Here is a 23482-nt window from a genome sequence, read left to right as displayed (position 1 = left end):
GTTTGGAGTACAAAATTTGATGAAATAAAAGTTTTTACCAGTAATAGTCAAAAGACCAAAAAGATATTGATGTAATAAAAGTTCTTGTAATAGCCAAAAGGCCAAAATTGATGAAATAAAAGTTTTTACCCGTAAACGAACCGAACGTTTGCTGAACTGTTCAGCGGGGAGTTCGTTCGTGTTCGTTTATTTAATAAACGAAGAAACATGAACAAAATATCTGCGTCCGTTTAATTAAACGAACGTGAACACATGTTTTTGTTTGTTCATTTATGTTCATGGACGTTCGTTTATTTATGTCTGTTTATTTATGTTAATTTGTTTGCGTATTAATAGCAAATAATTAAACATTATCTGGAAGAGTTATTTATATATGGTTATATATTTGTTCATTTTTGTTCATTAAGTGTGTTTATATATGTTAGTTTATGTTTGTTTGTGTTCATTTATGTTTGTTTATCTTTGTTCAGTTATTAAAGAAACAAACACGACCACAAAATATGTGTTTGGTAAATGTTCGTGTTCATTTAAAGTTGCATTTATTCGTGTTCGTTCGGTTCCTTTTTACTGGCCTAGATGCTGGTAAGTCACTACTTACTAGTAATAGTTGGCCTTTATTTTTAGATTAATATAGAATCCAATTTTACTCTTTATTACCTAACTATAATTTTTAACTTTTGGAAAGTATATTAAGCATTATTTAAGTCAGTAATAAACTTATAATAATGATTCTAATTTCTAAGTTGTCAGATTATAACAGTACGTCTAAACTAGTTATAACGATACACTTAAAACGCAATGACGCGTTTAACAAACAATGGTGCACCCATGAACTGTTTTAAAATGCATACTGATTATTTAGATAAATGTAGAATTACCAAATTGCCCCTAGCTTTAGTAATTTTATCTTATTTCAAAATGCATTAATCTTTTGCAAACACATTTAAAACATAACACAACTGTTTTAACTCTTTAAATGCAGCTTAAACTTATGTTTAGTATGTTGTTAGTCGGATGAAATGTGTTTCGGTTAATTGCAGCCTTGCAGGCGTGAAGAAGATGACGCGGATGCTGCTGAACTTACCATTGTCTGAAAATAATGATGCAGTTGAATGGATTTTTATTTAGTTAAAAAAATATTGACATCTGATTACAATGTTTTGGTACAAATTTACTGGTTTATATAAGTGTGTGAAAGTATATATTTCTGAGTGATGTATAAACTATAAAATGGTTTCTTGTTAAAAATAATCCACATTAATTCAAAAATGTATAATGGTATTTAAGTAGCTTTAGATATGAAAATTTTACTCACAAGCCATGTTTACATGACCGGTTTTAGCGGAGTAAATTCAAGCAAGGGCTTTCGAGCCTCCGAAGACTAAAATTAGACTAAAAACATACTGACTTAATTGCAGTTTTGACCCCTGTGGTCAAACGTTTGGTTGACCGTCCAAAAAAGGGGGCAAAAAGGTTTTTGCGTATAGATCAGTGTGGAAACGATTTTGAACCCTAAACACAATTTCGATTCACTTGGAACGATTCGTCAAAGATTTGCACTGTTGGACCTTGAGGTATCGATTTGCAACAAACACATTTTTGAAAATACAAATTTGTGGTTGGTTGTTTTGCTTTGAAAAGTCAGAAAAAAAGGGTTTCGAATCTCGTTTTGTTTTAGGCCTCTAAAAGGGTTAGACGGGCTCTCCAAGTTTGGGCTTTACTCACAAACCGAGCTTGAGCTTCAAACTCTAGAAAGGTGGTAAAAATAAATTTTTCTTTCTATAACAAACAAATGCTACAAACTTTTAAAACAATAATAATAATAATAATAATAATAATAATAGTAATAATAAAAGTTACATTATTTCATCCTAAACATTACACAAAAACAGAAAATCAAACTTAAAAAAATAAAATAAATAAAAAATAATAATAATAATAATAAAGTTACATTATTTCATCTTAAACATTACACAAAAACAGAAAAAACAAACCAAATAGTTTACATTAAGTTGCTGTCTTACTGATACAACTCAAAAACTCAAATGACACAGATTTAAAAAAAAAAAGAATAAACACAAACATGTTCATATATCTTCAATGGATATTAATATTTGCAACTCCTGCTGCAGCTTGTGAATACAGACTGTTCTTCCTAAACCTCCAATAATTTGCTCTCATGGGATCAATAATCTCCAAAGTTGAGCAAATCTTCACCAACATATCCGAATCTTGACCGACGATCGACTCAGGAACTACAGCTTCAATGGCATTACTCAGATCTCTGTTTGGTTGAAGACCATTGGAGATAAGATCCAGCAGCAACCCAAGAGCGAAAACCGGGCTGACTCTGGAAATCAGCACGGTTAGACAAAGTTTCGGGACTGGGGGATTTGCTACGAACGATTTTATGTTGTTTTTGTAGAGACCGCGGAGGTATCTCCATGGGCTTTCGTTTTCTGGTTTGAGTAGTATGGATTGTATGGCGTATTCGACTTCGGAATCTAGTGACGTCTCGACACATCCTGGGTGCTTGGTTACAACAAAGTATCTCTGTGAAAAATATGAAAATGAATAATTAGAATAAGACGGTTTTAAATTTGTGATATTAGGTAGAGGTGGAAACGAGCTGGAGCCAAACCCGAGCATGACTAGGCTCGAGCTCGGCTCGTTTTAACTTACGAGAGAGTTGAGCTCGGCTCATGAGTTGTGTTTTCAAGCTCGGCTCGGCTCAGGTTCGAGTCGTTTATTATTTATCAATTAATTTATATTCATTTATAAGTATTTTTATATATTTTAACAAAAACCTTAAACGAACCTAGACTAGGCTTGACTCGGGTTCGGCTCGTTTATTTTTTATCAATTAATTTATATTCATTTATAACTAATTAACTACTTTATATATTTTTGAGAAAATCCAATAAGTCCAAAAAAAAAAGTAAAACTAAATAAATACACAAGACTACGGCCCGACGAGCCTAAACAAGCTTCTCATTCAAGGCTCGAGCTTTGGCTCGATAACTAAACGAGCAATGAATCTCAGAAAAGCTCAGCTCGTTTCGAGCTTTTTATAAATCCCAGCCTGAGAAATATCGAGAAATTAAACACACATACATAAATCGATACATCTATTTATATAGATTTCAAGATTTTTATATCAAGAGTTAGATGTAACATGTCAAATATGATTACAAAATTTATATTATTTCAATAAATATTCTTTTAAAAATAAATAAAATGATTTAAAGATTACGCTGTTTTTTAAACTTTACCCTTCGACCCGTCAGATATAAAATATAGCCCGAACCCAAACCGACACATTCATAAAGATCTCAACTTATGCACACCTGGTTCCAAGCAGAATTGTTGAATATATCATCTGCCAAAAGTTGATTACAGTAAGCAAGTTCACCTTCCCAGCCTCCAAGATTTAAAAGAACCCACTGAATAGGATAAAATAAATAAATAAATAAAAAATTTAAAAATCGGTGTAAGTTTTAACTTTTAACACAAGACGCCTTTATAACGGAAACTAAAACCGAAGGAATACCTGTCTATGAGACCAAGCATGATAATGTTTAGCGTCGTTTGAGAATATCCTCTTCGTGAACTCAAGTTCTCCATCGACCGCTGCAGTACCTAATTTCGCAGCAACCCATCTTCTATGATGCCTATAATAAGAACGTTTATCAATATTTACAAACTCTAATTTCACGCGGGCTCATAGTTGATGATTTAAAATTTAAAGCACAAATACAAGTATTTTTCAGTTTTTTCATTACTATCTTTGGTTAGCGCAAGTGGTGTAAATGAGCCAGGCCGCTCGTGAATTGCTTGAGATTGGCTTGGTAAAAGCTCGAACCGAGCCGATCTTAAATGAGCACGAGCCTAAAAATAAGGTTGTTTTGTAAATGAGCCCGAGCCCAAGCTTCACTTATCAAGCTAGTTTACGAGCCTAAACGAGCTTATTATTTATATAACTAATAATTAATATATTAAATATATATTTATATAGTGATTATATTATATATAAAATTTATCATAAAATAACTAATAAATAATATATATTATGTTATATTCAAAATCATAACTAAAATATCTATAAAAATAATAAAAAAAAGTATACATAAATTACTAAAAGAGCCAAGCTCGAGCTTTAGAGCTGGAAACAAGCCAAGCTCGAGCCTGAAAATGAGCTTGTTTAATAAATGAGCTTTAGACTAAACGAGCTGATTATTTATATCACTTTTATTTAATTTAGTAAATATATAAATATAAAGTATAATACTATAATTATAAATAAAATAATGATAAAATAGCTAAATAATACTTATTATATTGTTGTATATAATTTAATTAAAAAATAATAAGCAAGCCGAGCTTGAGCTTTAGAAACAGAAATGAGCCGAGCACGAGCATAGGTGAGCTCGGGCCGGCTCATTTACACCCTTTATTAACACCTGAAACACACAATCTCTGCCCTCACAATCCAGATTGTAATTGTTATTTTCGTAAACTAATTTTTATAGCAAAGGAACATGAAGTGTACAAATGCATGCTGTCTCACCATAGCTGATAGTTTTTAGAGTTTTTGTTAGCAAGCTGTTCAACAAAGTCTAATTCTTTATGCAAATCTGCATTCATAGCCTCAAGTACTACACGTCTGAACTGCCACACCTGTGAAAAACAAAACCGAAATCATCATTAAACAATTTGTGTAACAAAACTATTTTTAAAAAGTGACAACCAAACTATAGTTTATTAGCATCAAGCAGAGTATGCAACTTGGTACAACCATTCAAACAAAATCCAAAAAGACAGTTAATTATTTCTTTTTTTATCGCATGCCAAATCTAATACTTGCATGCTAGTGTGAGAATAAGGTAACTTCAAAACATACAGATTTAACTTGATATTTGAATAAGGTATCATTATAACGATACTCGACAATATACGAAGTTGTACTTTACGATTTCTATAAATCATGCAACTTGAGTTTTTTATCAAATCTGATTTCTGAAAGGGATAAATATAACCGTGTATTAACTTGGAGAGAATAATAGCCAAAAACTTTGTTCACACATAACTTAATAACTTGACAACCAACAACCATAAAGTTATGATTTTTCTCCAATGTTAGTAACCAATTCACAAAGATCCAGACTTTATTACTTTTATAGATCAAACTTCATTATTTTTTACCAAAATACATTTTCAAACAATTGATTTTGATCCATGCAAGCAGCAAAATCCCCTAATTTTACAAAACAAGTGGAAACAAGGGAGCTAATATTATTATTTAGGTATAGTTATACCTAAAAAATAATATCAAATAACCAAAACCGAACAGTTCTCAAAAATTTCAAAAAACAAAGTTTCGGTTTTTGGTTCAGTTTTTGCCAAAACCGACACAAATCGAACCATGCACGCCTCTGAATCAAAGTTCACTCTTTTTACCAAAATTCATTCTCAAACAATTGAATCTGATCCATGCAAGCAGCAAAATCACTTAATTTTACAAAATAAGTAAAAACAAACACATAATTTGAAGTCAAGATTAATTTTGATCCATGCAAGCAACAAAATCCCCTAATTTCACAAATTCACCAGAAACAACGACTTAATATTATTATTTGTGTATAATTACAACTTACTGTGCCTAAATAATAATGTTAGGTAAACGGTTTTCAAATTCTGAAAAACGAAAGTTTCCGTTTTTCTTATTCGTTTTTGGTTCGGTTTTAGACCAAAAATGACCCAAACCAAACCATGCACACCCTTTATCAAAGTTCAACCTTTTTACCAAAATTCAATTGATTTTCATTCATGCAAGCAGCAAAGTCTCCTAATTTTACAACTTAACTAGAAACAAAGACCTGATATTATAATTTAGGTATAGTTACTACTTACAATACCTAGCCAATAATATTATATAGCCGAAACCGAACAGTTCTCAAATTTTCGAAAACTGAAGTGTCTGTTTTCGTTTCAGTTTTAGCTCAAAACCGACCCAAATATAAAGTTCATTCCTTTTACCAAAATTCATTCTCAAACAACTGATTTTGATCCATGCAAGCACCAAAATCCCCTTATTTCACAAAATTAGTAAAAACAAACACAGCCTAAATTCAAAAATAATTTTGACCCATGCAAGCAGCAGAATCCCCTAGTTTTACAAAACAAGTGGAAACAGAGAGCTAATATTATTGTACAGTTAATACTTACTATGCACCGAAACCGAACTGTTTTCAAAATTTCAAAAACCAGAAATTTCGGTTTTTGGTTCAGTTTTTAGCCCAAAAGACCAAACTGATCCATGCAAGCACTAAAATCCCAAAATTTTACAAAGTAAGTAGAAACAAAGAACAAATGTATAATAATTAACTGATTACTTATTAATTCACAAAAACATTTAGGCCCAAATTCATTATTTTGTGCCAAAAAATATTTTTACCCAAATTTTCAAGCTCAAATGGCAAAACTAAAACCGAACCAAACCTAAACTGAAAACCAAAGTTCCAGTTATCAGTTTAGTTTTACCCCAAAACCGACCCAAACCGAACCGTGCACAAAGTTCATTCCTTTTTTACCATGCAAGCACCAAAACCCCCTAATTTCTCAAAACTAGTAAAAAACAAAAAATAAAAATAATCAACAAAAACAATTTAAGCCCAAATTCAATATTTTGGGCAAAAAATAGTTTCTTCCCAAAACTTTCAAGCTCAAAAGGCAAAACCGAAACCGAACAGTTTTCAGTAGTTCAAAGTTCATTCCTTTCACCAAAATTCAACTGATTTTGCTCCATGCAATCACCAAAACCCCCTAATTTCTCAAAATTAGTATGTTTTTTTTACAATAAATTTAATTAGTATATAAAAAAACACTTAATTTATCCATGCAAACCCCACAAAAACCCCTAATCCCACAAATTAACTAAACCCAAACAAATAATAATAACAATAATAATAATAATAATAATAATCTTACAGTGTAATTCCCTGGGTTAATACCAATAGCCTCAGCCGTCAACTCAAGCACCCGAACAGACCGTTCACCGGACAAGTAAACAGCCCGGAAGTAGCCCATGATCTCAGCAAACTCTTGTGAGTATGCAATCGGGACCACCGGATTTGGGCCGTCGTTTTGGGCCACCGGAGTCACGTCAGACCATTCCGGCCGGTTGCTTATTGGTACCCGCTGGCTGTTGTTGCTGTCATCGGAACTCATTCCGCCGATTCACAGAGTTTAAACTTATTATTATTATTATTGTACCCTTGTGGTGTGATTTGTGATGTATTTATACTAGGTGGGAGTTTGTCGTGTTGAGAGACTTAGGTTATTAATATTATTCTTGTCGGTTGTCACTTATCTTTGAATTACTTTTTTCAATTACTCTTTTTTTTTGAGTAATTTATTGGTAAAAGTTTACTTCATATGCTTGTGATTTCAGAAAGCAGGTAGCTCAAGTCTATCATCTTTTGTTTTGGGGAAACCCATTACTTGAGAGTCGATTGTGGTAGAAGTGTGCAAGAAACCGAAAAAACCCAATCCAAAAATGTCAAAAATACCGAACTAACAGTTCGGTTTTGGTTTTGCATTAAATAAAACCAAAAAAACCGAACCGAACTGAATTCCTAAATTGTTTATATATATACTTTATATTAAGTAATTTATAAGAATTTAATAAATTTGTAACTCAAATATTTTTGATCAAATGTATAATAGTCTATTATTTACTATTAACAAAATTATTTATACCTAAATTCATTATTTTTGCCAACTTTTTTGGCTTAAAATTTTCAAGCTCAAATGATAAACCTGGACGATTTTGAAAACTCCAAAAACCGAAGTTTTGGTTTTTCAGTTTCGTTTTAACCAAAAACCGCACCACGCACAACTCTACATTTGGTAAAAACCAGGTTAGAATGAATTTGACTTGTTTAATATTTTTTAATTAATTTTTGTATATTTATAATTAACTTTATAGATTATTTCAAATAAATTTAATATACAACATAATATATATATATATTATATAGTTATTTTTATATAACATTGTATATATTAATTATTAAAGATTATATAAATAACAGGCTCGCGAGCCAGCTCAAGCTCGTTTAAGCTCAGCTCAATCGAGCTTTTTCCCGAGCCGGTCTCGAGTAGGTCACGAACATTTTGGCTCGTCCAGCCCGAATCTTCGCAGACAGCCAGTCTGAAGATTTATTACGGTGAATTGCCCGGTTAGAATTGGGTTAAGCCAAATTTTCACTTCCCCTCTTATCATGCTAGTTGAGCTAAAGTTATTGACAACAACTAATGAAACTTTTTTATACTTTGAATCACATAACTTTTATATGGTATATTAATCTTATTAATATCTAGCATTTTTGTAAATGTTGAACCTTTTTAGTTTTAGTGAAGTATATATCAAGATTATTATTTAACTAGTTGTTTTGTTATAGCAGTTGTGATGGACAGTTAAGAAACATTATGTAGTAGTGAACAAGTGTTAATGGAATTTGAGGGGTTTAAAAAGTTGTGGGGTGGATTATGTAACTTAACGAAGATTAAGTGCTAGCATTTGAATAATGAAACTTGAGGGTTACGATATTAAAAAGTTGTGCCGCACGGTGACATACCGAACCTAATCGAACAACATCTACCGGTATTCGTCTATATGGTTTTCGATCATTATAAAACACGTATTAATAACCTTGGGCATATCACAACTTTATTATTATTTTGTTGGGATTTCATTTTCTCTTGTTATAGCGATTGCCAGTACCGTAACAAATTTATTATTAACAAATTAAGATCATCTTTATAGTTGGTTTAATGATTATATTCCTTAGATCAAAACAAATTAATCCATAGTTGAATAAATGATAAGTCATAACTCATAAGTGAAGCATTTTGTAACACTATAGTAAAAGCAACTAAGAGGATATAAAAATTATATATATATATATATATATATATATATATATTATAGGTTCCTAGTACATATAAGTAAGATAAAGAGTATTGTTTATTTCATCAAACTCCAATCATATAACCACAAATATAATAAAAACATCATAAGCATGCATGCATTCACCACAACAGTCTTCAAGTACATATCCCCATTGCTTATTGCCTCTTTTCTGCAAGAAACCAATCAAGTTCACAACTTGACACATACAATGGGCTGTAAACGAACCGAACATCCAGCAAACCGTTGGGTGGGAAGTTCGTTTACGTTCATCCGTTTAATAAATGAACGAACATGAACAAAGAATTTATGGACACGAACAAGGGTGAATGGTCGCGTTTGTTCGGTTGTGTTCGTGAACATGGCCGGCTGGAGGGTAGTGCCGGTCGGACCGTCGGCCGGGCACGTAAATTTTGGGGGCCAAAATTTTTTTTATCTATATTTTTTATATATGCATTTAAAAATATAAAACTTATAAAATATAATTTGATCTTTACCATCTTATAATTATTGGGCCCAAAATTCTTTTTTATTCATAATCCATTTAATCAAGTTTAAATTATTTGGCCCAAACTAAAACTAAAAACTAAAAAAATTAAATAAACTCCCAATGCAAAGTAAAAGAAATAGCTGTGATTGAAATTCCTGTTTTGATTCCTTCATTCTTTGCGAATGTTGAACAAAACCTGAACAATGACTAACCCAGCCGACCACCACTATTGGTTCATTGTTGACCACCAAGCTCGTATGCGGTTGACCAAGCCAGCCACCAATGACGAAGCTTGGATATACACGTCGAGGGGGCCGAACTCAATATGTATAAAAAAATTAACTAGAGGGGGGGGGGAGCTCAAAATTTCGTTTGGAAACGGGTAAATTTATACTATGTATACAAATTTTTGGCCGAAAAAGGATACATTTATGCTACCGAGCGAAAAAACGGAGGGTCCGGGCTCAAAATTTCGGCTGGAAATAGGTAAATTTACACTATGTATAAAAAGTTTAGGCCGAAAAAGAATAAATTTACACTACCGAGCAAAACACGGAGGGGGTCGGGCTCAAAATTTCGGTCAAAAACGGGTAAATTTACACTATGTATAAAGATTTTCGACCAAAAAGGGATAGATTTACACAATCGAGCGAAAAAACAGAGGGGGCAAGGGCCACCCCTGGCCCCAACTAAACTACGCCGCTGCGACCCACCAAGGACAAATCTATTTTTTTATCCAATGTTAGTAGAGTTTCACAAATCATTGGTTATTACGGTATTTGGCTTTAATAATATATTATTCTATGTTTATTGTTATAACATTAAACGTCATTTATAAAAATTAGCTTATATAATTCGTTGTTAAGGTATAGGCCTTTTTATTTCGGCTCGGCCGAGGTATATAAATCCTTGGAGACAGCCCCGTTCGTGAATGTTCTGTAATTATGTGTTCGTTTAATGTTTGTTTACATTCTTCCGGTTACATTTGTTTACATATATATATTTATTTACTTTTTACTATTACTATTTGGATATAGTTATGTTTATGATTACTGTGTTAAGCTTTTTTTTTTTAATATTATGTGGTTTAGTGATTATTATTATTCTCAAATTAATATATGTTCGCTTATGTTTTGTGTCCGTTAGTGTCCATTAGCGTCCGTTTACATAACTAACGAACGGACACAGACGAACAATAACAAGCTCAACTCCTTAACGAACGAACATGAATTGTTCAGGAAATCGTTCATGAACCGTCCATTTGTCAACAAAAGCTTAACGGACGAACACAAACAAGGTCTTGTCTGGTTTGGTTCGGTTCGTGTATATTTATTAACATGATAAATTTAACTGCTTTAAAATCTTTATTAATCGGGCAAGAAACGACACACCTTGTTTCTTAAGAAGCGGATGAACTCAACAGATCTTGAATATCCTTCTGCTCATAATCAAAGAACCAATTCAAATTCAAACAAATCAATAACTGAAATTCCCAATTTAATTTTTTTTTTTTTTTTTTTTGCGAAACTAACCTCGAATTCTAGAGGCGGGGTGCGAGGACCGTATCGTTGAATAACTTTTCCTTCTTTATCCACCAAGAACTTGGTGAAGTTCCATTTGATGCCATCAACCAAGAAACCACCTTTCTCGGATTTTAGAAACTTGTAAAGTGGTGCTGCATTCCTTTGGATAGAGGTACGGTGTGCCTACATCCCACCCTCCCCAGACCCTACTTATAGCTTTGCTGTCGGTGGGATTTTACTGGGTATGATTGATTGATTGATTGATTGATTGATTGTAAAGTGGTGCTGCATTGTTTCCATTTACATCAACCTGCAATGATCCAATATTGTTTCTTGTAAATTTACAAATATGCCCTTTTTTTTGAAACTTGCAGCAATTTGCAGCTTGGATTTCTCATACTATATGCAAAGTTTATTTCTTTTCTTAGAAATTTTAAAAATAAAATCAACAATATTATTTGTTAATCTGTTATCCTCAAGTGGTAGTTATTTTTTTAATTCCATATGAAAAAAAAATGGTTAAGTGCACTTGTTTTTGGTGACGAAAGGGTATATTAGACATTTTTCGTGATGAACGGTTAACTTCTTTTGAAGGGGTGTTTGGATGTGCGTTTTGGATAAACATAATCAGAATTATGTTATTCAAGACATGGATATGTAGTTAACTTTAACTCGATTTAATCGATTTTTTTACAATTTATTAACTTTTTTTAAAAAACTGATTACTTTTTAACTTTAACCATATGGGGTGTTTAGGATTGCTTTGTCAAACTGCTTATCTGCTTATTGCATTTTCATACAATACAATATCCAGACTGCGGATATGATTAATAATGAGTCATATAAACGGATCCGAATAAGCAGTTTGGAGTTACTTATTGCAGATACAAATAAGCAGATAAGCATTTTTAAATACACATCCAACCCCCCCCCCCCCCCCCCCTTCCCAAACTTGAAAAAAACTATACTTGCATTAATAATTGCTACATAACTAAGTTTCAAATATCAAAGATTACCTTGTCAAATATCGGGAACTCGGCTTTGAATCTTGTGCATACCGTTTCTTGGATTTCTTCATTTGTTCCTGGCTCTTGCCTAAGAAACTGGTTGCAAGGAAACGCCAAGATTTCGAAATCTGCCCACAATATGAAAGTCACATAATATTAAATCATGAAATTATTGATATTTAAAGAAAAAAATGACTCTACTTTCATGCACAATGATGACAAAAACATACCTTGATCTTTGTACTTTTGGTACAATATATTCAGTTCTTTGTAGTTTGACTCTGTTAGTCCACTGTTGAAATAACAAAAGGATCAGATATTGATAATAAGCAAAGAAAGTTTAACTATTCCGAAAGTTTAACGTATTTATCAATATTTTCTAGAACCGTAAATGAACTTAACAAACACGAATGAGGCATGCTCGTGTTCATTTTTTTAACCTAACCGAACAAATGATCGAACACGAACATTTAAACGAATGGGGATTTCTTGTTAGTGTTCGTTCGTTAAGAAAAGGAACGTGTTCGTTTACCTTCATCAACAGTATAAACAAACGGTTCGCAAGGTAAACGAATACAAACAAACAACCAAAACAGAACATATGAACGGAATAATTGAGCAAACACCGATAAGTAAATGGGAGCATCATTATATATTTGGCCTAAAAAATTAATAAAATTCGATTAAATTGTAATTGATGATATTTCAGTTTCATTAAACTAGACTATATTGTAATAGACTGAAATTTTTTAAATAATACATAAACGAACGAACTTAAAGAAAATAAATGAACGAACATAAACGAACATAAACGAACAAACGTAAATGAATGTTCATAGACAAAAATAAACGAACGAGATATGTGTTCGTATTCGTTCGTTCAACTAAATGAACAAAAAATGTTGTCCATGTTTGTTTGTTTATTAAATAAACGAACTTCTTGTCAAACAATTCACTGAACGTTCAGTTCTTTTACAGGCCTAATATTTTCTCAATTATTAAAGCAAATTTTTATCACCCTTTAAGTGAATAAGTCAATCAACTTTGACCATTAAAGGTCAAAACTTGACTCTTGTTATGCAATGGAGAAAAAGTATGATTATTATTATCATGCAAATGATTAATACAACTTTGCAGGTGACATACATCCATAATAAATAAATAAATAAATTAAGAAGATATGGATACCTTCAACCATGAACCACCAACTATATATATATATATATATAAATTATGCATGATAGAGATATGGCAACAGTAAATGCTATCATAATGATGCAACAAACTCAGAGCTGACTTTCTTAATCAATAACTACATACTCACATTATTTCCATTTTTTATATAAAATTTGCATGTTTTGAAACTGAATTTATCAGCAGAAAAAATCATTTCACAAAATCAAGAATTGCAGTACAAGCCTTTCAAAGTAAGAAACAAAAGTCATAAATATAAATCAAATTAAAATCTGCTTCAAATTATTTTAAATAAATTTCTTGGTTAAATATTCAAACGAACCGAGCCCGTTCGCAAGCTACTCACGATCGGATCGATAAAAAGCTCGAGGAGAGCCTGAGCCTTAAATAAAGCCCGAGCTCGAGCCTTTTAAAAGAAGCTCGTTTAGGCTAGTCGAGCCTTGTGTAATTTTGAGTTTTACCTCTTTTGGACTCCTACGTTATAATTTCACACTGCATAGCTGAGCTTAGGCTCGTTTAAGATTATTCTCAAAATATATAAAAATAATTTTAAAAAACGTATATAAATTTTTAAAAAAAATAATAAACGAGTCGAGCCCGAGCTTGAAAAAATGACTCACGAGCCAGGCTCTCACTCTCGCTCTCATAAGTCAAAACGAGCCAAACCTTTTCGAGAAACGAGCCCAAGCCTTAAATAAAGCCCGCTTAGTTATCGAGCCCGAGCTCAATCCTTGCAAAGGAAACTCATTAACGCTTGTGTATTTTTGAGTTTTACCTCTTTTGGACTCCTACGTTATAATTTCACACTGCACAGCTGAGGTTTGGCGTGTTTAAGATTTTTCTCAAAATGTAGAAAGATAATTAAAAACATATATAATTTTATTGATAAATAATAAACAAGCCAAGCCCGGGCTTGAAAAGATGACTCACAAGTCAAAACGAGAGCGAGAGCTTGTAAGTCAAACGAGAGCGAGAGCGAGAGTTTTACGTCTTTTGGACTCCTAAGCTCCCATTCTCGCTCTTGTAAGTCAAAACGAGCCAAGCTTGAGCCTAGTCAAGCCCGACTGGGCTCAAGCTTGGCTCGTTTACACCCAAATTGGAATATATTTGTACTAAAAAAAAAGATGAATTAATTTACCATTTTGATGCAACATTAACAATCAAAAGAACCTTCCCCTTGTAAGAGCTCAAAGACACCTCATTTTCGCGAATATCCTGTCAATTTGATAAAGTCAATGTTTGACTTTTTATAGTTCATATGCAGTAACTTCAAATCTTCAAATTATATATAAAAGTTTATATATAAACTGGGTAACTAAAACAAAATCCAGTTCCATTTTTACATGAAATATGTTTATATTATTCAAATTTGAAAAAATTCAAATTACCTATACCGAAAACAGGCAAAACCATATACCAAATACCGTACCAATTTTTACAGCCCATACCGATGGGTAGGTACCATCCAAAAATACCGAAACCGAAAACATGAAAAATGAGTACCAGTACCAATTGTGTTCGGTCGAGTACTGGTTGAACATAACTGGTACCTAGGGGTGTGCAAGAAACCGGAAAAAACGATCTAAACTGAATTTCTAGATTTTATTTTTTATTATATGTAATATATAAGAATTTAATAATTACATAATTAATATACTTTTCACCAAATATATTATATAATAGTCACTTAGTTAATAATTTAAAAACTATTTATACCTAAATTCATTATCTTCTGCGTAATTTTTTTAAGTTTAAATGACAAAAACAAAAAAAAACCGAGACCAAAACCAAATATTTTCAAAAAATCCAAAAACCAAAGTTGTTTTTTGGTTTGGTTTTAGCCTTAAACCGCACCCGATCGAACCCAATCGGTATGGGTTAAACCATATATTGAATACCGTACTAATTTTGATCGGTACCAGCACCATTGAAAATACCGAAATATACCCAACACTAAACATGAAAAAGGAGTACAAATACCATTGAAAATATTGAACCCAAATGGTACCAATACCAATAACATAAAAACAAAAAGCAAGTACCTGTACCGATTGTACCAGTACCAGTACCAGTACTATACCGGTACCATTAAAAATATTGTAACTGAATGATATCGATACCAAAAACATGAAAAACCAGTTCGAATTGTTTGAACTAGCTACAAAAAATGAAACACTATAAAAACTTGTATGATCTATGTGTTACCTTAACAGTGAAATCATGAACAGATTTTGGTGTTTGTTCAGCCATATTATTATTATCATTATTAGAAGAAGAAAATGGGTTTGTGTAAAACAAGAAGAAGGCAAGACCCACAAGGATAAAAGACGTTAAATTTGTGACTGTTGTTGTGGATGCCATCTTTTGTCCAATGGTGTGTGCTATTTATATATCATATGCTGCATACAATTGTTGTAATAATGTAATTCTGTTGTCAGTCAATTCATGTGTGCCTATTATTGATGTCATTGTTGATCAATATAATATATATTTCATGCCTATTAATAAATAATAAATGATAGTAATTATATCATTAATAATAATAAATGATACTTATCCTCTACTTGTATACTGCTATCATTTTAGTTGGATGTTGACAATGATATATTTGAGTTAGGTTCTTGCGAGGTTGTTAGTTTGGATTCCGTGCCCACTTGAGTTTTTTGTCTCACCGTGTGTTACGCCACAGAGTTATACTCTTGTGACGACATAACGACTGTCAAGTGGCAGCTGACGATATGGTTTCCCGGGAAAATGCTTAAACAGACTATGAAGCCAGCGTGTGCTCAGTTAAGACAACATAGTTTGAACACAGTGTGGTGGCCTCAATACAAAAAGAAAGTCGTTCTAAAAATAGGTTGTGTATTTAGATACTGAAATAGACGGGATATGATAAAATTGCACATGAGACATAATCCATATTAGGGGAATTATACAATTGTATTTTTAGTCTTGTCTATGGGTTTAGGGGCTATTTGTTTACATGTGAATATAATCGAGGTGAACATATGATTTCGTTAGAGTTTACACCGTGTGGTTCCAAAAAGAAAAATATTTGAATGGGTCTAACTAAGTCAACATGTGATTAATGCTAAATGGAAAAGAGGGGATGTATAATTCGGTTAGATTCGATTGATTCAGATCTGACTGAACCAAATAACACCTTAGATTTGCATATTTGCCTACAATTAATGTTATCTATGTTTTTACTTTACTTTTTTCCCCCTTTTTTTTCCTTGCTTAGGTAATTGTAGCTTCCTATTTTCTAAAGTTTTTTAGTGTTGCTTTTCGATCTGTTTGGCATGACACTGAGGCCTCTTTGGAAGCAGTCTCGCTATAAGTCGGGATAGAGGTAACGTTTTCACACATCTCACCTTCCCCATTGTCGCACTTTACCAATAATTTTGTTATGAGTTAGCTTTATAGGGCATCATTGTCGTTTACAAAAATCCATAAAAAGTTGATGGCGGCTAAAGAAACACCCGATAATCCACTAGTCATCGCATTATTATTCGTTTGGTTTGCTAGAGCTATATGCTCATTTACAATGATTCGTCAAGGACTAAACACATGTTTACAATGATTCATGGGCTCAACACCCAATCACAATGAATCACCAAACCTAAACACCCGTTTACATGGTATCATCAAACTGTAAATGTTTGTAAACAATAAAACGGCTAATATGACATAGAGTGTACGTGCATCTTTCTGCCGTAAAAAAAGTTTAAATGGTTTATCCTGGTTTATTAGAAACAAGTTCTCTACATGTTATTTTTGTTATTTTTTAATTCGTTTAAATGCACCAATACAGCATACAAGATTTTCTCATAAATTGTTAAAATAATATACACACAACAAATAGAAAATATATGTTATCTAACATAGAAGGTATTTCTATTTATGGTTTTAAATTATACTAGAAGGCAATGATCTCATATCCACTCACAATCACATTTTTAACCACCTTGCGTATTGTATGATAGCTATATGCCCCTAAAACAATGAAGTTTGTTAATGTTTATGATATGAATATATGATATATGGTTGGACAACTAAATATCTTTTCAAAAGAGTTTCATTGGTACATGTTATGCATATTTTATTCCATGTTAATTATTTAATTATTCATCTCAATTTAATTAATTACATAAATTTAGTTTTTTTTAGGCTAGGAAAAGAATGAGCTAAATATATTTATGAAAATAACAAAAGGATATAAAGATTTTATGCCAACTTAGGGTAATAGATTGAGAGATTAAGAAACAAAATATTTAAAGCTTCGAGCTATCATAACTTACCTAGAGAAGGCAATATATGAAATTTGATCTGGATTGAGTATATATGTAATTAATTATGTTTGTCGGAGGATATGTGAAATATTTTGAGTTTCCAACGGTAACTTCCTTCTCGCCATTTACACATTTCAGTTACACAACAATAATATCGGAATAAAAATTTTTGCAAGGATATGCTTATGATGAGTGTTGTTAGAATGCCTGGACTTGCATAATCGAATTTAGCTATAACGAAACAACATAAGATATTTCCCGAACAGAAATCCTGACGAGTGACTGTACAAAAACCATTGACCCACAAATATTCTCCGAGTCAAGTGCCAAACTAAGCCATTACCTCAAAATCAATGTTAACCCAGAAATCATTAACAATTTTGTCAGATTAGAACACCAAAACAAGATAACACAAGAGATAAAAACAACAAAATAAATAATATCTAATCTTTGCATTCATTGCAAATCTGAGTGTTCGCACTGACGTTGAAACATCTTCGTCACACGAATGATCTCCAACGAACAACACTCAATGTAAGCGATCGTCCGAGTGGCTGGAGTATAAGGTCTTTTCTTTACTTTTCTATAACAAAAAAGTTAAAACGTCCATTTATTATTATACGAAAAATGTAATATAATGTATATATGTATGAGTCCTCAGGAGGACAAAGGTGAAATTGTTACATGTAGTGACGTTGATGCCCGAAAGACAAGGTACATGCACCAATCAGTCGGTGTCCCAACGACTGAGTGTTATGTACCTTATGTCAAATACATGATACAAAACTAGTATGTCTCACCGAAAACAGCCTCTATATTCCTACGTGATGGGATTTACCGATTACGATGACGATGAAAAACCGTAATATAAACATACGACGAGGACCATCCGTGTAATTACCCCAAACTTAATAACTCACACACACAATAATATCCATCCCAAAATTTACAACCCACCACCTTGCTTTCTCCCATGGCTTCCAAACCCTAACCCTAACCCCGCCGCCAACCACTAATCCACCACCAATGGCCACCAACCACCACGCCGCCGCCATGGCCGGAATCAAACCGTCACCGGAAGACCAATACCTATCCAATTCCACCCACCTTTCTCGCCAACAAATCCTCCAACGGCGATCACACAACATGCACCAGTTATCCAAGTGCTACAGAGACCATTACTGGGGGCTAATGGAGGACGTTAGGGTTCGGTATAGAGAGTATGTGTGGAGGTTCGGTATCAGTCCAATTGAAGATAATAATAATAATAATAATAATAATAATAATAATAATAATAATAATAATAATAATAATAATAATAATGTTGAGAATAATAATGATGACGTCATCGGTGATGGAGGTGACGTCAGCAAGGGGTGTTGTTGTGTGTTTAATGGGTGTAAGATGAAGGCGATGACGTTGACGAGGTTTTGCCATGTGCACATATTGGCGGATTCGAAGCAGCAGCTGTATAAGCCCTGCGAGTTTCGGCTCAACAGGTTTGCTGTTTAAATTATGTTCGTTTATGTTTGTGAACTGTTAGTTTAGATTTTAAGTGCACGTGTTTGTTTAATGTTTAAAGTTAAATGAACGTATAGTAAACATAATATCATTGTTCGTATTCATTCGGTTCGTTTACATGCCTATTTATGTGTGTTTGTGTTTGTGAATTTTGGAACTGGTTAAAGTTTAGGTTGTTTGATTGTTAATTATGGAGATTGATTGATTCTTGCATACATGTTATGTGTGAGTTTTCGTATGCACTGTTGAAAAATCGTTCTTAGTCGGCAGTGGCGGATCTAGAACATAATTTCAGGGGTGGCACTTTTTTTTAAACCGGATATAGAGAACTTTTTTTTACCAGTTTCACGAGTACGGGTGCCCGGATTTCGCTTTACGCCTGTACTCGTGGCGAGTTACATGTTTCGTTGTACCGATGCCTGGTTACCACGTTTCGAGGGAACCGGCGCAGGGTAACATGTTTTGCTCATACAGGAGCCCGGTTACGCGTTTCGTGCGTCCCGGACCTGGTTTTACGTTTCGAGCATACGTTCGGCGTGTTCCGGTGCATGGTGACTATGTTGGCGCCTACAAGCGCCCGGTTATGCGTTTCATGCGTACGTTCAACCGGTTATTTAAGTTGGGTTTTTTAAGGTTTAATTAAATGTTGACTTTTAAGTTTTAATCATCTTGGGCTTTAATAAAACTTTGAAATGTGAATTTTGGGCTTTTAAGATTTGTTTAGAGGTAGCGTAATACAATTTCAGGGGTAACGCGATACATAAAACATAAAATAAAAAAAATTTCCACTTCGCCGGAAAAGTTGAGGGTAGCGGGTGCTACCCCCTCCTTATAATCCATGTCCGCCCCTGTTAGTCAGTGAGTTAATAATTCGTTTTTTGCTAATCGGTGACATTTGTCAGTAGTCGGTCAAACCTGGTAAAAAATCAGCCAATATAGTAAAAAATGGGACATTTTTTAAAAGAAAATCTTTTTTTGAAAGGTTGGTTTTCTCATTGATTTGTTATGTTTACGTTTAATTGATTATGTTTGAAGTATATATGTGAACATTTATATGTAATTTTTTTAAAACTTTAGTTGTAGTCAGTCAAAAATCGGCTAAATTGTACCTTTTTTAATTTATGATTCAAAAATCGCGACTAGTCACTAGTCGGGGAGTTACTGATTAATTTTGTTTGCTAATTGGTGAGTTTAGTAGGTAATAGGTAAAAAATCGGTAAATAATCCAGCTAAAAAGGTTTATTATAGATTTATAATGGTAATGATTAGAAACAACTAATGGATATGATGAACTATAAATTCGAATTGGTTCGGTTTTGGGCTAAAACTGTATCAAAGACCAAAACCTTGATTAACCGTTCGGTTTCGGTTTTCATTTTGGGTATTTTTTGGTTTTGCCACTTGAGCTTGAAAACTTTGGGCCGGAAAAAGAAAAGCGGCTCAAAACAAAAGGTTTTGGTCTGTATCATTTTGTTCATCAATAACTAACATATTTGAGTTATATATTTGTTAAATTCGTACAATTTACTTCAAATAGAAAACAAAAAATTAAAATCTGTAAATTTTTAAAATCTGTAAATTTGTTTCGGTTTTCATTACATTCAAAGCTAAAACCAAACCGCAAGTTCGGCTTTTACAAAAACCTAATTGTCTGTTTATGTTTTGGCTTGGTTTTTTCGGTTTCATGCACATCCTTAATTCTTGCATACATGCTAGAAATCACACAGGGGAACCATTAAATAATTCTCAGTTTGCATGAAAGTGACAGCAGTTTTATCTGAAAATATGACAATTAATAGATTCCATAGTTTGTATTATATGTGCAGAGCTATTGATATTCTTTATATGTAAGGTGAGTTAATTTCTGTATGGATGCTTAGATCTATGCTTGTTTGGCTTTTGTCAGTGTTTTTGTTTGCATATAGACTTTAGGTGTCTTCTTGTTTAATAAAGATCTTTAGTTAACCTTCGTTTAAAAAGCGCGAGGCAATCTTGGGCTTTTTCGTCCTTTTACATATCAGCCTCTTTTGGACTTTAAGTTTGACCATTTTCAGACCCGTAAGTGCATGAAGCACATTGTATCTGAGGTTTGAATTTTAAACGTAAAACGATGTTTGATGACATAGATCAAGTTATTTTTTGTATTCTTCATTCATTCCAAGTTTCTAACAAATGGTTTCTAATGTTATTTTTTGTATCTTTAGTGCGCACGCAGGACTTATACCCTGTGGAAAGCCGGTGCTTCGGTCAATCGTACCTTCACTTTGCAGCATGCACTTTATGAAAGCGCAACAGCATGTGGTCCGGGCTCTGAGAAAGGCAGGTCTAAACATAACGTCTGCAAATAATTCGGGTCCAAAGTTTCATGTGATTGTGACGGAGTATGTTCGCGAGATCCAGGAGAAAAGGAAGAAGAATGGTTCAGTGGCAAATAAGAAAAAGGTTGTGCCTAAGCTTGAACTTGAGAGTTAAGTAGAGGGGTAATATTGTCCCTTTTGCAGTGTCTTGACAATGTACAAAGTTTACTATCTTAATAGTCCTATATGATATTATTGGTTGGTGATTTTTGACTTGGTTAATATCAGAACGTGTACATTTTGAATGTTGGTTGGGTTGGTTAACGAATCGAGCTGGTAAATTCATTAACGTTTTTGTTTTGACGTGATTTATGAAAGGGTGCTAGTAACATACGTTGTCGTCGATTAAGCCATTTCGTCTTACAAACGTTGAACATGTGGTTTAGAAGGCGTAAAAGAGGGTGGGCGGGTGGGATTTTTGTGTATGATATTTACAATATCATGTTATTGTAAATATCATATTTATCGTTTTACAAGTATAGTTTTCTAAAGATTGGCTAAATGTACAACTTTAGACAGAGACGCAAAAACCCTAATGTCCCTGTAAAAAGAAATCATGAGTCCGTCACTACCTAAACATTCTATTAAACCCCTAAAAGAGTTAAAAAACCTAAACATTCTAGTAAACCCCTAAAAGAGTTAAAAAAGTATATTTTTCTGTTTAAAGTTCTTTTTTTATTAAATCTCTTTTTTTATTAATTTTATATTCTGTTTAATGTTGTCAACTTATTCAGCACCTGCAACTCTGCAAGACAGTCCATTACATTCCCTTTACATCCTTGGATTCTCTTTCACAAATAAAGAGTTGTCAAATCAATATATTTTTTATATTTTGAATTGTCAAAACTCATATTTTAACAGCCAAAACTATATCGTTACGCGTACAATTTATGATAAAAACGACACGAATTCTGTTCGGTTCAACACTAAACCCATACAATAAATTAGTAAAACGGTGTTTGTTAGATCCGTAAAACATGAGCGTTACGACGGTGAGCAAACGCGAATTCGATCAGTATCGGCTAGGCTCATTGGTTATATTATATGGTACCTGTTAGAGGTGCACAAAAAGGTCGGGTCTGAACCCGACCCGGTGTACCTGACCTGCGTGTAGGACCAAGTATAGGATTTCTCCCCGAAGCCACTCGGAACCGGAACCGACACGGAACCGGCGGAACCGGAACCGAAAATACCCGGTCAAAACCCGACCCGACCCTACCCGAAACCCGAAAAAAACCCGGAGAACCGGTCAAATATTCGACTATACCCGGACCCGGTTTGACTTTTGTTGCTATACCCAGAACCGGTTCCTACCTGGTTTCAAATTTAGAAAATACCCGATTTATGCACATCTAGTAATTGTACTAAACCTAAAAATAACTTTGTCTAATTATCATATCTAATGAAAACATACTTAAAATAAAACTAAAAAAGTGTTTTGTATTTGACATGCTTTTCTATTGAGTAATTGTCTGAATTGTCAGCATGCAAGTCAATAAAAAATATATATATTTGTTTTTAATAATGCCACTGCCACATTGTCAGCATGCAACTCGATATATGGGTATATTAGTTCAGCTTCTTTGAGGCGGTGCTAAAACAATAAACCGCCACTGAAGAAACACTAGGTGACCCTGCACAGATTATAGATAATTTGGGGGTTAAGTAATGTTTCCCACGGATGAGGTCTAGCTGAGAAGGCTGTTCTTCAGGAGACCTGCAAAACAAACACCGTAAGCTCATCACTGAGAAGGGGGGGGGGGGTTTCTCCTTGTGACCACCCTCCGGCGTGAGAATCAGACTAGGTTGCTCTGAATATAAGTGTATATTAAGAGATTGCTAGATAACTGGATAGCAGATGATCTTACCATTCTAAGATGTTGGAGTATTTATAGCCGAAGGTAGGTTTCCTAGAAGGTACAGCCGGCTGAATAGTATTCATGTTCTACCAACAGTGGACTATACACAGGCCATACTGGTTGGTGGATAGATTACGGCCAACAGTAACTATGTCGGCTGCACTATTCCTCCAACTGTAGATTATGCACGTCCTACCTACTGTGGATTATACGCAGGCCATGCTGGTTGGTGAATAGGTTACGGCCAACAGTAACACTATTTCACCAA

General features: G+C 33.5%; 3 protein-coding genes across 3 annotated transcripts; 1 reads left to right on the top strand and 2 right to left on the bottom strand.

The window, feature by feature from the left end:
• Positions 1-1949: 1949 nt before the first annotated feature.
• On the bottom strand, positions 1950-7238 carry LOC143531529 (protein farnesyltransferase/geranylgeranyltransferase type-1 subunit alpha-like). Its single transcript, XM_077026806.1, has 5 exons — positions 6988-7238; positions 4568-4677; positions 3551-3671; positions 3348-3443; positions 1950-2553 (listed from the first exon to the last, which is right to left on the bottom strand). The coding sequence occupies exons 1-5, from the start codon at positions 7225-7227 to the stop codon at positions 2098-2100; spliced, it is 1023 nt and encodes a 340-aa protein (XP_076882921.1). The 5' UTR covers positions 7228-7238; the 3' UTR covers positions 1950-2097.
• Positions 7239-10852: 3614 nt separating this feature from the next.
• On the bottom strand, positions 10853-15577 carry LOC143531530 (putative glutathione peroxidase 2). The gene is made up of 7 exons (XM_077026807.1): positions 15391-15577; positions 14324-14400; positions 12222-12283; positions 12001-12119; positions 11277-11294; positions 10994-11143; positions 10853-10899 (listed from the first exon to the last, which is right to left on the bottom strand). The coding sequence occupies exons 1-7, from the start codon at positions 15544-15546 to the stop codon at positions 10861-10863; spliced, it is 621 nt and encodes a 206-aa protein (XP_076882922.1). The 5' UTR covers positions 15547-15577; the 3' UTR covers positions 10853-10860.
• A 2887-nt stretch (positions 15578-18464) lies between these two features.
• Positions 18465-21579, top strand: LOC143531478 (uncharacterized). The gene is made up of 2 exons (XM_077026764.1): positions 18465-18976; positions 21203-21579. The coding sequence occupies exons 1-2, from the start codon at positions 18504-18506 to the stop codon at positions 21468-21470; spliced, it is 741 nt and encodes a 246-aa protein (XP_076882879.1). The 5' UTR covers positions 18465-18503; the 3' UTR covers positions 21471-21579.
• Positions 21580-23482: the final 1903 nt, after the last annotated feature.

This window comes from Bidens hawaiensis, unplaced genomic scaffold (genome assembly GCF_021521415.1).
Source record: "Bidens hawaiensis isolate Kalapana, Puna unplaced genomic scaffold, B.hawaiensis_p1.1 tig00009190_1, whole genome shotgun sequence".
Taxonomy (NCBI): domain Eukaryota; kingdom Viridiplantae; phylum Streptophyta; class Magnoliopsida; order Asterales; family Asteraceae; genus Bidens; species Bidens hawaiensis.
The sequence above is the reverse complement of the archived record's forward strand: the minus strand, read 5'-3'. Positions and strand labels throughout refer to the sequence as shown.